Consider the following 15,144-nt stretch of genomic DNA (forward strand, 5'->3'; position numbering starts at 1 on the left):
ATTCATTTTGAAAAAATTGCACCATCGAATGGGCAACATCGCGGCAACATCGTTGATCACACCGGTTGTCACATCGCCCATGCAAAGCGCATCACTGCCTCAGGTGAGCGGTAAGCCGGTCGGGAAGCACATCCATCACACACGTTCCTGCAAAAAGGGGTAAAAAAAAAATACACACATTAGGGGTTGTTAATATACGTGGGTTAATGAATGGTCACTTGTACACGCATGTGTCTGTGCACAATACGGGGTAAAGACACACATGGTTGGAGTGCCTTCGGTGTTATCCCCGCTTGGAAAAAGAAACAAAATGCATGCAACGCGCTTCTCATCCGATGTGGTATCGTTCTCCAAAATGGGCAACTCCTACCTTTCTCTCTGTGGTCATTCCAGTCCTCCAGCTGCTCCGCTGTGCAGGCAATTTGGGCTCGGTAATACTGAAATCTGTGCAGTGGGCAAAGGGGAAAGAAAGGGTAAAAACTCATACAACGGGGTAAAAACGCATAAGACGGGGGAGCATCTATCCTTTTCCACCGATACACCCCTCACGTCGAACGAAACTGATAAAGTAACGTTTAAGAATTTCCCCATGGACATGCGTAAATTGCAACTGCAACATTTTGGTGACATGTCCGGAGGGCGACTCACTTGCAGCGGGGGTTGTCTTCCCCCAGTTCACGTGCACATCGACAGAACATGGTGTATCTATACGCGCAGTGGTTAAACTGATTCATCTGCAGAAATCGTGGGTCCTGTTGAATAAGAAAGAGTTGGCAGAGAGAGAATCATACATGTAATATGTAGTTCATAAAAGGTGACCTGAATGCACACACAACATTTGTTAGCATCACTGATCCATCAGGCACACGCGTCAGGAGTCTCCCCACATTTGCTGCCATGTGTAAGGTGGGCGCACACGTGGACGCTACGATGCATGCACCCTCCAGTGAAGACTTACGCTGGAATGGGGGTTGTGAGCGGTCAGCTCATCGTAGTTTTTCATCAGTTTGGGGTCTAGGAAATGCGAGGACGTCATTGTGCCACGTGTATGCGTTATATGCTTCGCTATCTGTTCACCGTTAACTGTTACTTGTTATGTGTTAACTTTTTTTTCCTCAACTTTGTATGAAGTTTGAGTGGTGTTTCATTTTAAGGGGCAGGAAAAACATACGCACAATGGGATGCCCGTTACACCTGGGGATGAACAAAAATAGCAGTTCGGTTTTGTCAAGTGGTAACACCTTTGCTGATAGCCGATTAGGCAAAGCATAATTTTTTTTTTTTTTTTCGTGTACACCTTTTCCCTTCGGGAATTTTTTTTTTTTCCTGGGCGGTATGCCGACCTTTCGGATGCGCCTCTTGGAAATATTGCCTCAATTTTTTCCTCACGCGGGGGGAAGAGCATCCGATCGATGAGCGGGATGGTCCTTTTTTTTTTTTTTATTACCCTTGCCGAACATGGCGCTATTTTTTCGCCTGGCCGCACTGAAAATTTCCTCTGCGTGATTCGATCTCTTCATTCAGCAGAACTGCACGCCGTGCCAGTATGCACAGAGATGAAATGCGTGCACGTCAGGAGGGGCTGCTTTTTACAAGGGCAAGAGAGAAAACGTGTATGCCCCATTTGCCCTCCTAACTAAGTTGGGGCATTCCAAAGGGGCGGCAAACCAGTGATACGTGCACGGCGCTGGGATTCTCGCCTTTTCGCTGCGAGTGTTAGCTGCGTTATTGCACCCGCCCTGTGGTTCGCCTCATTGCGGGAAAAAGTGATATGCCGACCTTGATTGGTGCGGCTTTTCTATTCATGATCCCGGTGTGCATTTCTTCCTCCACTTCCATCGTGTCGACCATCCTTAGTGCAGAAAAGAAGTGCTTACCCCACAGTGCCCCGCAATTTAAATCCTATACAACGGAAGGCATACCTTGCAGACCATCCTTCTACGTGTATGCAGTCTGCAGGGATTCTTAAAGCAACTTTTTTCCTACATGTAGATGTCGCACGTCGATTCGTTTTTTTCATTTTTTTCTTTTTTCCCCAAAGGGAACACTTTCGAATGTACATTTATCTGCATATAATGGAAAAGCGTTTCCATCCTGATGAACCCCTTTTTATGATTCCCCAATTTGGGAACGCTATTTTTTTATTAAGTATATATATCTACATGTTCCTACCTTTTTTTTGTTTTGTTTTTTTAGTCGTCCCAGCGCTCCTTCACGCTTACTTCGCATGACAATTAGGCATGCGACGTTCTTTTCCTTTTTTTTTGTTTATCTTTTTTTCGTCCTTTTTAATTGCCATGTTATTCATTCTCACTTTGGAGGGGTGTCTCTGGAAGACTGTGTGATGACCGCCACGTGTACGCTCATTTGTATATGTGCGCGCCCCTGGTGTGTCTCCCTCCTGTAGGTATTGCGCCAAACTTTGCCTATTTTATTTTTACCCCTATTTTATGTGCAGTTTTATTTTCCCCTCCGAATTTCCAACTAGTGATGAATCCATGTCTCCTCATACAAACGTGTGCACTTAAGCTGGGTAGGAGTCTCTCCCCTGATTATGAGGGCACTTCGGGTGCACACCGCGTTACACATCCAACGTGACAGCACAGTATAGCCATTTACACAGTAGCGAGCTCAGTGTGGTCACGTTCCCTTGCAGAGAAAACCTTCCCTTCTCCAACCCTTAACCATGAATTATCATCCATTTGGAAAATATGTTTTTACCATCGTCTTTTTTTTAATCCTTTTTGAATAGTGCATCCTTTCTTGCGTTATTCCCCCGTTTCGAGTTTTCACCCCGCCCCTACGTCATTAGCAAAAAGTAGTGGCGGACGTTACAATCCCCCTGATGGGTATCTTTGCATGCATAGGTGGAGCACGCACAATTCTGCTAACTTCCTTCATCAGGGCGAAGTAATCTTTTTTTTTCCCGAAAGAAGAAAGAGCAAAGGTAATTAAAGAGTAGTGTAACCAACCGTATGCATGTGTAGTCTCTGTTTTTTGTCCACCCATCGATGTGGGAAGGGATTCAAAAAGAAATTCGATATATTTATGTTGGGGCAGATTAACAGGGTGTGCAGCGCCGAGTCAGGAACTCCAACCCGGTTGCGCTGCGTGGTGGCACCACCGCCATCCCCAATCGAATGAACAATTTTTGTTCAATCGCACGAGATGGAAAAATCGCCACGACGAGCACCAGTTGCATTGGTTATTTGACCTGTATACAAGTGCGTACCTGAGTGCATACATTCATCTGTATTTACATCCCCCGCGTGTGGGAAAAAAGGGAAAAAAAAAAAAAAAAAAAAAAAAAAAAAAGTGGCACGCTCAAACTTTTGAGTCGCACAGAAATTACGCAAATTTAAAAAGCGCAGAAACGTTTTACAAAAAAGTCAAGAGGAATATATACATATATATATATATATATATATATATACATATATATGTATATATATTTTTTAACCACACCCCTTGTCCCCCACAGGAAAAGGGAAAAAAATTCGCCATCGCGAAGAAGCGCTTGAGAAGTCAGCTTCCGTTGGTTGTTTACACTGCCGGACATTTCCCCGTTTAGTAGAACGTATACACGGAGGTGTGTACGAACGTGACACGAAAAAAGTTCCTGTTCATTTTGGTGCGATCACCCCTGTGCTTGCTCTCCCCGTAGAACGATGAAGAAGAATGGACGAAACAATAATTTCTTCTACTTGTATAAGCACAAGTACCTGATCACGGGGGTGACCATCCTGTCCTTCATCCTTATGTTTCAATACAAATACCATGAAGTGCTGAGCCTACACAATAATAATGAAAATGTGGTACAGAGCAGCAAGCTCTTCTGGGCACGCCTCCTCTTTGGACGAACAAGGAGTCGCATCACAGGGCAAATATTAAAAATGGAAATCCCAAATACCTACAGATTATTCATCTTCAATTTTTTAATAAAATATATGCACATAAACAAGGAAGAAATAAAATACCCCATAGAGTCCTACAAATCGATTGGTGACTTCTTCTCCCGCTACATAAAGGAGGAAATGAGACCCATTGGGGATGTTAGTGATTACGCCATAGTTAGTCCATGCGACAGTGAACTGGTAGATTACGGAGAGCTGACTTCAGAATATCTGGAAAATGTAAAAGGAGTGAAATTTAACGTAAATACATTTTTAGGATCCAAATTTCAGAAAAAGTATAATGATGGAAGTACCAAATTTTTTTATGCCATTTTTTATTTAAGTCCAAAAAAATACCATCATTTTCATGCCCCTTTTAATTTCAAATATAATATTAGAAGACATATATCTGGAGAATTATTTCCAATTTTTCAAGGCATGTTTAAATTTATTAACAATCTGTTTAATATTAACGAGAGGGTAATTCTGTCTGGGGAGTGGAAAGGTGGAAATATATACTATGGAGCCGTTAGTGCATACAATGTAGGGAATATTAAAATAATAAACGATGAAGAATTGGTGACCAATAATTTGAGACATCAGTTAAGCTACATGGGGGGAGATATCAACACGAAAATTTTCGACTCGTATAAAAGTGTCGAAGTTGGAGAAGAAATTGGGGAATTCAGAATGGGCTCATCCATTGTTGTGATCTTTGAAAATAAAAACGACTTCACTTGGAATGTCAACCATAATCAGATCGTCTCCGTGGGTCAGCGACTTGGCGGGGTCGGCGAGCCCATCAAGGAGGAAAACAGGTTCATCAAAATTAGGAGCTGAGTCTCTCCACCCGGGGAACGAAACACGTTACCCACAAAATCGCGGAAAGTTTGCCGAATTGTGAACAACTATCAACAATTTGCTCGCCCTCTATATGGAACGCCTCACACACACACCTGAACCGCTTGGCACCTTCCCGGTGTCCACTTGGTTCCCCCATTTTTCAAATACAAGACGAAGTGGGTTTCTCCCCATCGTCTCGCTCCCCCTCCCCCCTCACATTAATTTAAACCCACCCATCAACATATATGCATGTGTGTTCTCCCGAACAGACACAACGATATGTAGCATGTATGCGTCAGGTGAATCAATTTTTTTTTTATATGTGAGGTGATGCACATGTGGGGTGATACATATGTGCGTATTTTCCCTGAGAGGGGGACCCCTGGTGTAGCTCCACCGAGGCGATTTTTCATTTGTAATTAAATTGAATTAAGTTGAATTAAGTGATTTTATTTGCAGTTTATCTGTTTTTTTTTCTTCATTTTTTCCGTCTGTATGATTCATTCCTTCCTGATGACACACCTACCTCTTGAGGTTGAAATGAGTTTGCAGTAGTGACCGGTTATCGCGTGAATAAGGGTGAAGTTACTACACGGGTGAATGGATGCATAGGAGTGCGTCACCATTGGATGTGTGGCCATTCCGCCTCGCGCACCTGTGAACATGGCGGGGGCGCCAACCAGATGACCGCTTCGTGCAGATGTCCCCAATTTTCAGAAATTCCGCATTTATGGCAACGGAAGAACAGTTCATCCGTTCAGCCACGCAGCGAAGCATTTCCCCGTTGCGCTATTTTTAATTTCATCTTCCCTCTGAATTAGGCCCTCATTTTTTTTTTATGCCCACCATGTTTGCCTGCGTACCCATGCTCACAATGTTAATTTTGCGCTCAATCCGCAGTTAAACTTCACCCCAATAAACTCCACATTTCTAAAACGCAAAATGGCGAAATTAAGGTGCCAATTTGCATTCATCGTAGGACCATTAGGACAAAATGTTGCCAAATTTACAATGGTAAATAGGCAGCTACTTCCAGCTAGCCAAAATGTTGTAGCATTTTTTTTTTTTTTTTTTTTTTTTTTGCAGCAAAAAGGTGCTCATAATGTATGCCTGTTCAGGCGAAATGGAACAAAAAACTGGAAAAAAAAAAAATAAAATTGCACACACATGGACACACCCACCTAAGCCCACGATGCGGCGTAACCATTAGCTCCATAAAAAAATGATAACTGAGCTCCGCGCCTCACTTCTCAGAACTTATATACGAAACGTTGTTCGGTTTCTCATTTCCCCACTTGCCCTGGAGAAACATCTGCCGGTAGGTTACATTCCCCGTGGGCCACCGTACGTACTGGTCGTCGTTGTACAGACTCATGTTCTCTTCAATTAAATTTAAGTCAAATACGTCATCCACATCGGGGTCATTGGGAAAGGGATCGTTTCCATCCTCCAGGGAGTACAACACACGCACGTGCATAAAAATTTGATCACACTCTCCGCAGCGATATAAGAATCCTTCCCTGCATCGAAAGAAAAGGGGCACGTGCTCGTTCTCCCCCGTTCCCCCTGTGCAGCACACGACTCGTTCTGTGTGCACACTGGGCACAATGACGGGGTTTTCAATGGTGCCGAAGGGTCCCACGAATGGCGACGATTTCAAATATTCGTAAAATTCCAACAGGGCCAGCATGTGCTCATTATCGGGGTTGGCAATCTACAAAGTGGGGAAAGGGGCAAGGTGTTTGACAGTGTGCGTTTGTTTCCGGCATGAGCAGTACTGCACGAGGGTGAGGTGAGGAAGGCACTACGCAAAGGCGTGTCTCTGCACACTATGTGCGGATTCGCCTTTGTTTTCCTTAACAACCCAGCACACTGACCTGCATTCCCATATCCACGGCCAACTGCTTATACGACTTCTTCACCAGCTTCTCATAGTTTAGCAAATTGCTCTCACTTCGAATCTTCCAGTACCAGTAGCTCTGAATAAAGTCAAGTGTCTTCTTATCCTTCTTTAACACTTCGTTAATATTCTCTGGAAAGGTATCTAACGGCAGCTCATAATCTTCCGGTAATGTACGAGCAAAGTGGAGGTAGTTTCTTTTCTGCACTTTATTGGCAAAACATGAAAATGGGTTCTGGATTTGCCTACGCTTAGACATGGTGCTCGCGTTAAGGAGGAACTTCCGCTGGAAATGACCCACGTCTCTCCTTATGAACACTCTTGCTGGCTTAACCAAATGCATTTTCGCTCAACAGGTGTTTTGTGTGTATTGTGGGGGGTAGGATGATCCACTACGCGCGCTGCTACTTTATTGTTGCACTATCACGGTGAGTGACTATACGGGTAGTAATGGACGGGGAGTGGTGAACAATTTTTACGCGATCATGCCTAATCGGATGGACTGCCCCCGTGGGATGAGTCTTGCACACGGATGGGCAGCATACAGTTGCAGTGCAATCGAGGCACATTCGGTGTAAATTTGCTCATGCTGCCTTAACGCGCGCACGATTTCAGCGGTAGTAAAGTTCAAGCCGTTGCCAAATCGTCATGGAGCTTCCCTCGGGGTATCAGTTCCGAAGGAGAGTCACTCTAGGCTGTTCCGCATTTCATTCTTTGTATTTCCAAACGATTTGCACAAAAAAATAAATAAATAACAAAAAAAAAACGAGTGTGGTAATAACGACTGAAATTGTCAACCAGGTAAGATACATTCACGCATCTTTTTTTATTTTTTTGTCACAAAAAGCGAGGTATGCAAAATGGCGAAGGGAGGCGACACAGCAATTGCACAAAAATAGTCCACCCCCCCCTGATGTAACGAACGATTGGTGAGGTGTATGTACCGTCAAATTCGGAACCTTAGAAAGAGCACTCAATATGGGAAGCACCAAAAGTACACATGAGTATGCGAGTGCATATATTCCGATATGTCCTCATACGAATTGAACGTGCGTGCCGCTTCCATCGCACAGGCGAGAACACCAAAAATGGATGAAGAAAAAGCGTTCGCGCAAAACTACCCGTTGTGAGTCAAGGTGTTCGATTTTTTCTTCACAATTTTGAAGCTTCTCCAAAATGTGGAAGCAAAGCTAATCAGCGCAGGAGAGAGAGTTAAAAAAAAAAAAAAAAAAAAAAAAAAAGCAGGTGGGGACATAAACCACGAACCACACATCCCCCACATAGTCAACTATAGCAATACCATTATGCTAATCGAGGGGCATTTCTCTTGTGTTGTATTTGTTCACCTTTTTTTTTCGGCTCACAAGGTCGAAAAGGGGAACCCTAAACATTTAAGTTTATTATAGGTGTATTCGTGGGGAAAGCAACCCTTCAACTGTTGCGTTGTATATGTGGTGAAGCGAATGTGGGGAGAGGTTCACTGCAAATCAGTTCGGATTAGTCTTTTTTTTTTTTTTTTTTTTTTTTTGTTATTGCTCCGCTTATAGGTATACGTTTGTGTCGCACATTATGTAACTACGTCTGCAGTGTGCATTAAACTCCCTTCGGTCCTCACCTACCACAACTTGATCAGATTAATCTCCTTCCATCTGCGTGTGCATTTGAGAGGGGATACATCTTCTTCCGTGTCATCAGTGCAACATCGCCAGGGATGTAGAGCATGTGCCACGGCTGCGTCTTATTTGTTTTTCTTTTTTTTTCTTTTTTGCATAGTGTCGATGTGCGATATGGTGAGCACGCCTCAAAGTGCCGCATACCGCTAGGTACACTAGACAACCACATATCGTAAGGTAACCACAAACGATACATGTACACCCCGCCTGGCGACCGGGGAATGATGAGAACAAGGTGCCTGGAGAAGCAAATCGAGACGTTGAAAAAGTGCCAGCTATTATCAGAAGCGGAAGTGAAGCATCTGTGTGAGCAAGCTAAACTAATCCTCGTCAACCAAGAAAATATAAAGCACGTCAATCTTCCAGTAGTCGTTTGTGGAGACATACATGGACAATTCCATGACCTGACGGAGCTCTTTCACATAGGCAATGAACCACCAGAAGTGAATTACATTTTCCTGGGTGATTATGTAGACCGGGGTAAATACAGCGTAGAAACCTTCCTTTTGCTACTAGCCCTGAAGATAAAGTACCCAAATGAAATTACCCTACTAAGGGGAAATCATGAAAGCAGACAAATTACCGAAGTGTATGGATTTTATGATGAGTGCATTAAAAAATATGGGTCGATAAATGTATGGAAATACTGCACCGACTTGATGGATTATCTTTCCATCGGTGCAATCATTGAAAATAACTACTTCTGTATCCATGGGGGGTTATCTCCTTCCTTCAATCAAATTGAAGACCTGAACAAAATTAATCGTTTTCAGGAAATCCCCAGGAATGGCTCCCTATGTGATATTATGTGGTCAGACCCGAACGATAAAGACGGATGGGATAAAAGTCCAAGAGGTGCAGGACATTTATTTGGCCCAGACGTTGTTCATAAGTTTTGTCACCTAAACGACATTGAAGTCATTGCCAGGGCTCACCAGCTGGTCATGGAGGGGTACAAATGGTGGTTCGATAAAAAATTGGTCACCGTGTGGTCCGCGCCTAACTACTGCTACCGCTGCGGCAACATCGCCAGTATAATGGAAATAGACGAGAACGAGACCTTCGAGTTTAAGTGCTTCGGACCATCTGCCGCTGAGAACAGCGCTAGCCACTTGGTGAAGAAGTACCCCCCGATATACTTCTCCTGAGGGGGATAACTACAAATCGGATTTACGTAACCAGCAGGAGGGTACAACCTCTCTGCAGTGAAATTCATCCTACATATAAGCGTTTTCACGTGACGAGTCGAAAGGGACCCAAAAGTGTTACATATCGGAACGCTTATTTTCTATGTGTGTAAATTTTTTTTTTTTTTTTTTTTGTATGAACAAGCAATATAATATGTGCCTATTTTTCGCTCCCTTTTGGCTAGCTAAACCGTTTTTTTATGAACACGAAATGTAATATATGTAGCTTTTTTTTTTTTTTTTTTTTTTTCCCGTCACCGCACTGCGTCCTGCAGACGAGTTGACGTCCTTCCTTCTGACTTGTCCGTAATTTAAAAGTTGAAAACGATTGGACAGATGTGTTACATAACGGGTTTACCATTTCGATGCACGTGCGGGGGAGAAACGCCGCTTAGATGCTCTATACGCAAAAAAAGAAAAAAAAAAAAAAAAAAAAAAAAAAAAGGAGGAAAGGAAGGGGAGCTACCCATCAAGAGAGCTAACCAGACACATCGTACGATAACCTAACTTGGTTCCCACGGATCGCCTCACATGGGTCAGATTAACCAAATTCGCGCATTATCCTTCAAGGAGGTAAAATCCCCCATTGAGCTGCCTCACCGGGGGCGAACCTACCCGATGGAGTCAAACTTGTGCAGCTTCTTCCTCCAGAGGTTGTACTTGGCCTGGAACTTTGCATTCGTAACGTTCTCATAAGCGTTGGGCGTGCTGGGGTCGTCATCCATCCTCTCCTCATACTTCACCAGCTTCACATAATTCTTGTACTCCTTTGTGGATTTCCCCACGGCAATTTCCTTAAGTCGGCTGTTCACCCGATTGCTATTGGAGTTCACGAACGGGTCACTGAAGTGGCTCTGTATGTCTCCCAAGTAGTTAATAAAGTTCGCGTCGAAGTTTTTAAACTTTTCCATGTCGATATTATCGCTGCTCAGGTGGTTGTAGTGACTTACGGTGGGTAGATGACTTTTGGGGGGCGTAGGCATATTTTCCATTATTCCTAAATGGCTGTTGTCTTGCTTGGCCATTTGGGGGAAATCTGCAATGGTGCCTTTCGTTACCATTTTTTTTTCCCCGGGCGGAACGGGTACTACATTTGTGCCATCCTTTGCCTTCACATTTACTGCTCCGTTGGTTGAATCCTTTGTAGGGGCTGCCTTCTCCTTCACCCTGCTCTTCACCTTCTTGGCCGGGTTGAGCGGTACGTTGTTGTCATCTACGGTCACATCGTGCGATAGTGTGCAGTTGAACTTAGAAGCCGTGCTGTTCTCGCAGAGCAAGGCTCTGTCTTTCCTCTTCTTCCCCTTATGGGGCGTCCCTTTAGACACTTCCCCCAGGACACTTCCCCCTTCCACACTCTTCACATTGTCACCCCCTTTTTTCACAATGTATCGAGCGAAATAGGAATTCTTTATCGACTCTTTATCCACAGAAACATTTTTTATTTTGTTGTTCCTATTTCCTTTGTTCAGTGCAGATATGTTAGATGAGTTTTTCTTCTTCTTCCCTGCACTTGGTCTTTTCTCACTTACCTTCTTTGCACCTTCCATTGGGGATGGAGTACTTTCACTCTGCACGCTGACTCTTTTGAGAAGTTCCTTTTTGCTGCTTCCCTCCGTTGGTTTGTTCTCTTCATTGGGGTAATGCTCCCCTTTTTTATTCCCCTTTTCAGGGATGGTATTGCTGTTAGATGCTTCGTTGGGGGAATCCACCTTTGGGATTGACTTCTCTTCCTGGTTTAGCTCCCCATGGGACGGACTCACCAATTTCTCACTCACACAGTTTTTCTCCTTTGTGACATCCTCCACCAACACACTTCCTAGTACACCTGTTTGTTCGTCTCCATTACTATGCACACTTTGTGAATCCTTGGGGGGCAATCCTTCCGTGTTCTTCCCTGACTGTCCCTCTTCTGTGTGGATTATCTCCCCGTTTGGAGCTGCACTGGGGAGGTTCCTTTCCCTTCCGTTGTCATTTCGCCAGTTGGTCATTTGCTCACTCGTTTTATCATCACCCAGAGGTGCCTTCTCCTTTTTCTCCCCAATGGACATATTTTTTATTTTCAAATTTATCCCCACATTGCTGTTGTCCAGGTCTGCGTTGTATGAATTTAAGAAACTACTGTTTAGGTCCTTCTCCTGATTGTAGGGGAATTTTTTCTTCTTGGCCTTCTCGGCAACATCTTCGTTGGCCGTGACTGAGTGGGAGAGGTCTGCGAGTTGGGGGGAGGGGGGAAAACCAAATGGGGAAAAGTTCAAATTGGGGGGGAGATAATTCACAGAGAGAGTGCAGAACTTCCTCTCCCCCCCTATATGCACAATGAGGGGAATTATTAACACTTGACGGAGTAACACACACTAGGCGTGCCGTTTTTTTTTTTTTTTTTTGCGGTTCCCTTACTTGACTCGCTGGATAGCAGATCTACCCATCTAATTGTAGACATGTTGCTCCTCCTTCGTGGTAAGTCATGCAGTAAGCGGAAAGGAAGCCACCACACCAAGTGGAACACCACGTGGATTACAGAGCAGCATGCAATGCCTCTTGCAAAACAACCAAAGAAGGGGACGTACTGAACGCAAGATATGCCTTCTTTTCCCCCCTTCACTGGGAATACCTATCTGCTCATTCGTTAAAACACCGTGGGCTAAACCCGCTGATCGGTCTTCCCTGTCTCCTCTCACCCCCTGTTGTATCGCAGTGCGGCTACCAGATTGGCAGGTTGCCAGACTGGCAGATTGTTACGTTGCCAACCTGCTCGGCTAATTGGAACAGATGCCGGGTTTTGCGGAGGAGGGGGAAACACAGCAGGGGGGGATGATAAAACAAAAAAATTGCAAAAAAAAGTCGTAACGTAGTGCCAAAACGGATGAGAAAATGAATAGAAAGGGGATCCCAATTCGCGCACGCGTGTGATAAAATGGGAACACGTAAGTTGTCCTTGTCGCATTGGTCGGGTCTGAAAGAGTTACCATTCGTGAGATTCACGAGTGAACTTTTTGATAACCGTTCAAAGCACACTAAATGGAAAATTACAACAAAAAAAAAAAAAAAAAAAAAAAAGAGATAAGGAGATAAAGAGAGAAAGAAAGGGAAAATTACAGATATTAAACCGCCCTCAATGCACAATCACACATGCATGTAAATTTCCGTGCGTGTGAGCATATTCCTTAAACCATCTTCGCACTGATGTACATACAAGAGTTCAGTTCATCACCCTAACGCTGACGTGTGCGGGGCCGAAGGGGGCTAACTGAGCTGTGAAAAATAGGCTTCGCGTTTTGTATGCACACAAGTGGTTATTCTTGTTCATTCGGTAAGGCTGAAACAACACGGGGGGACAGTCGCTTACGGGTGGGAGAGGATTTTTCTCTGCCCCATTTTGGCGGCACAAATGTGTTACGGCGAAATTGGGCAAAGTTGTAACGAAAGTTGTAACGAAGTTTATTGCAAACCTTGGCCCTGTTGCCTGCGCGTTTAGGCCGTACTTAACCGGAGACAGAGCTTCCGCCCCTTACGCAGATCGTTCTGCTTCCAAATGTGTGCCTTTAGCCAAAGGGACAATTACCCTCATGGGGATTTCTCATATTAAGGGGGGGATCCAGTACAGCGCTTTTTAAATATATACCAGTAGCGCATTGCGCGGAACGCCCGGTCTTAGGGGAGGCACGCGTAGAGACTGTTCCGGTTACTCGTCCAGCTGATCGGTTGCCCTCCATTGGAGCTTTTCCCCCCCAAGGCAAGTAGCGAATGGACAAACACGCGGGGGATGAAAGGATGATAATGCGCAAAGGGGCGGAGCCCCCCCTTAGAAGCGAACGAAACAAAAAAAAAAAAAAAAAAAAAAAAAGGATAAACCTCCTACCTTATTAACCGTTTACCTGATTAATCGCGTAGTCCACCGAACTAGGCAGGAAAGAAAAAAAGAGGCCATGTCCACCTTGCCCACTTTTTTCTCACAGTCGGAAAATGTAGGAGGGGAAATTAACCCCAATAAAGGCACTTCTTCCTTTTTCTCTCCTCAACAAAGTGCATTTATATTTTGCCCCTCGAAAAGCTTTTCAAAAAAAAATAAAAATGGACATATAGCGTAACACACGAACAGCAGTCTACTTTCACTTTTTACGCGTCCACCAGAGCGGCAGAAGGTGTGTCCGTTGGACCGAAATGGATAAAGGCCAAGTGCACAGTTGGACGCACGGAAAAAAGAAAAAAAAAAAAAAAAAAAATGCTTTAAATGGAAATAACCTACATGCTTGTCCGTCTCCCAAATCACGCGCATTAATTTTGCGAATAAGAGAAAATTCTGTTCGTCTCAGTTTAGCCTGTGAGGAGGAGCATCTAAAAGGGGAAGTGCAAGGCGATCACACGATCACTCTGGTACGTTGTGACATTTGCTCATTTCATTTTTCCGAACCAACCTTATCGAACTTGCCCTCAAACATGAATGACACGGAGAAGTTTGAGGTAATTGAAAGTAACGCCGAAGCATGCACCCTGCGTTGGCGATACGAAGGAGTACTACTTCGCCTGTCCTTTTTTTTCTCTTTCTTTGCTGCACCCCTACCCCTCTGCATGAAGCACAAATAAATCAACTATACTCCCCGTGTAGGATGAATTCGACATTGAGCTGATGGAGGAGATAGGCAAACAAGTAACTGCTCAACGAAAGAAGGAGACGTAACAGTGGAATTCCGCGACGGCGCATGTGGGACAAGCAAATATATCCACGTGATGTGCACTAAAAGGTGATGTTGAAAATATTACGGGTGTGTGTCTTTTTTTTTTTTTTTTTGCGCCAACTTTTACAAAGACCATTTCGCAGTTCCTGGAAAAAATGCACTACAATGACGAGAAAACCAATTTCTGGGTATCTCAAATTCTGGACACAACCTTGAAGGAGTTGTCCAAACTGAACAAGCCGTTCAAATACGTTGGTACGTTTGGCACTTCCCCTGAGAGGATGCAGGCATTGGGGAGCAAACAATCAACTAGGCAGCACAAAAAGAGAGGATAAAATTGCATAGTGTTGATTCCCCGTTGGAGTTGTTCACACAGCTGACTAGCCAAACAGATGGCTAATCCTGTGTGCATTTTTTTTTTTTTTTTTTTTTTTTTTTTTCCAAAATAGCTACCTGCACTTTGATGGAGAAAAACGGATCACCCCTAACAACATCGAACGTTTGTCTGTGGAACGAAAACTCCGACGGTGCGTAGTTAACAATGAGAGAAAAAGACACGTTTAGGAGAGAATCAACGCCGCGCTGAAAAGAACAACTGCGCGAAATGTTAACCCAGGGTGGGTGCATGTTGGGGTGGGTGGGCACAAATGTTTCACACGTGAGTGAATGGACGCGAACGTGTGCACCCTATGGAAAGACCGAGCTGGAAAAGCCCCCCACACACAACTACAAGGAATGGGGATAAGAGAAAATTTGAAAACACCTGAGGGTTTATCCCCCCCCTTCTGGTTTAAACATCCTATTTCACCTTTATTTTTTCACATTTTTTCCGTTTCCTTTGCGCCGCCCCGGTGACTCCCCGTCCGCAGGTCTTTGCAGCGTCCAAATGGGAAACGAAACACTGGATTGTATCCTCTGCATATATGCCATAAAAACGTGAAGCAAATTGCGCGGGAGGATTGGGTCCCTTCA

The 15,144-nt window shown here is 44.2% G+C and overlaps 6 protein-coding genes across 6 annotated transcripts; 3 read left to right on the plus strand and 3 right to left on the minus strand.

The window, feature by feature from the left end:
- Window positions 1-91: 91 nt before the first annotated feature.
- Window positions 92-1,036, minus strand: PCOAH_00016380 (Uncharacterized protein; the record flags this gene model as incomplete). The annotated part of the gene is made up of 4 exons (XM_020058447.1): window positions 92-147; window positions 371-444; window positions 649-752; window positions 959-1,036. The coding sequence occupies 4 exons, from the start codon at window positions 1,034-1,036 to the stop codon at window positions 92-94; spliced, it is 312 nt and encodes a 103-aa protein (XP_019914039.1).
- Window positions 1,037-3,668: 2,632 nt separating this feature from the next.
- On the plus strand, window positions 3,669-4,733 carry PCOAH_00016390 (Phosphatidylserine decarboxylase proenzyme; the record flags this gene model as incomplete). The annotated part of the gene is made up of 1 exon (XM_020058448.1): window positions 3,669-4,733. One exon carries the CDS (start codon window positions 3,669-3,671, stop codon window positions 4,731-4,733), a length of 1,065 nt encoding a protein of 354 aa, XP_019914078.1.
- A 1,246-nt stretch (window positions 4,734-5,979) lies between these two features.
- PCOAH_00016400 (Cytochrome c oxidase subunit) lies at window positions 5,980-6,979 on the minus strand (the record flags this gene model as incomplete). Its single annotated transcript, XM_020058449.1, has 2 exons — window positions 5,980-6,450; window positions 6,614-6,979. The coding sequence occupies 2 exons, from the start codon at window positions 6,977-6,979 to the stop codon at window positions 5,980-5,982; spliced, it is 837 nt and encodes a 278-aa protein (XP_019913977.1).
- A 1,551-nt stretch (window positions 6,980-8,530) lies between these two features.
- Window positions 8,531-9,457, plus strand: PCOAH_00016410 (Serine/threonine-protein phosphatase; the record flags this gene model as incomplete). The annotated part of the gene is made up of 1 exon (XM_020058450.1): window positions 8,531-9,457. One exon carries the CDS (start codon window positions 8,531-8,533, stop codon window positions 9,455-9,457), a length of 927 nt encoding a protein of 308 aa, XP_019914258.1.
- Window positions 9,458-10,107: 650 nt separating this feature from the next.
- On the minus strand, window positions 10,108-11,936 carry PCOAH_00016420 (Uncharacterized protein; the record flags this gene model as incomplete). Its single annotated transcript, XM_020058451.1, has 2 exons — window positions 10,108-11,705; window positions 11,894-11,936. 2 exons carry the CDS (start codon window positions 11,934-11,936, stop codon window positions 10,108-10,110), a joined length of 1,641 nt encoding a protein of 546 aa, XP_019914196.1.
- Window positions 11,937-13,933: 1,997 nt separating this feature from the next.
- Window positions 13,934-15,112, plus strand: PCOAH_00016430 (Dynein light chain; the record flags this gene model as incomplete). The annotated part of the gene is made up of 5 exons (XM_020058452.1): window positions 13,934-13,957; window positions 14,103-14,144; window positions 14,304-14,427; window positions 14,622-14,699; window positions 15,042-15,112. The coding sequence occupies 5 exons, from the start codon at window positions 13,934-13,936 to the stop codon at window positions 15,110-15,112; spliced, it is 339 nt and encodes a 112-aa protein (XP_019914088.1).
- Between the last annotated feature and the right edge of the window lie 32 nt (window positions 15,113-15,144).

The sequence above is a fragment of the Plasmodium coatneyi genome, chromosome 7 (genome assembly GCF_001680005.1).
Source record: "Plasmodium coatneyi strain Hackeri chromosome 7, complete sequence".
In the NCBI taxonomy this organism is placed as follows: Eukaryota; Apicomplexa; class Aconoidasida; order Haemosporida; family Plasmodiidae; genus Plasmodium; species Plasmodium coatneyi.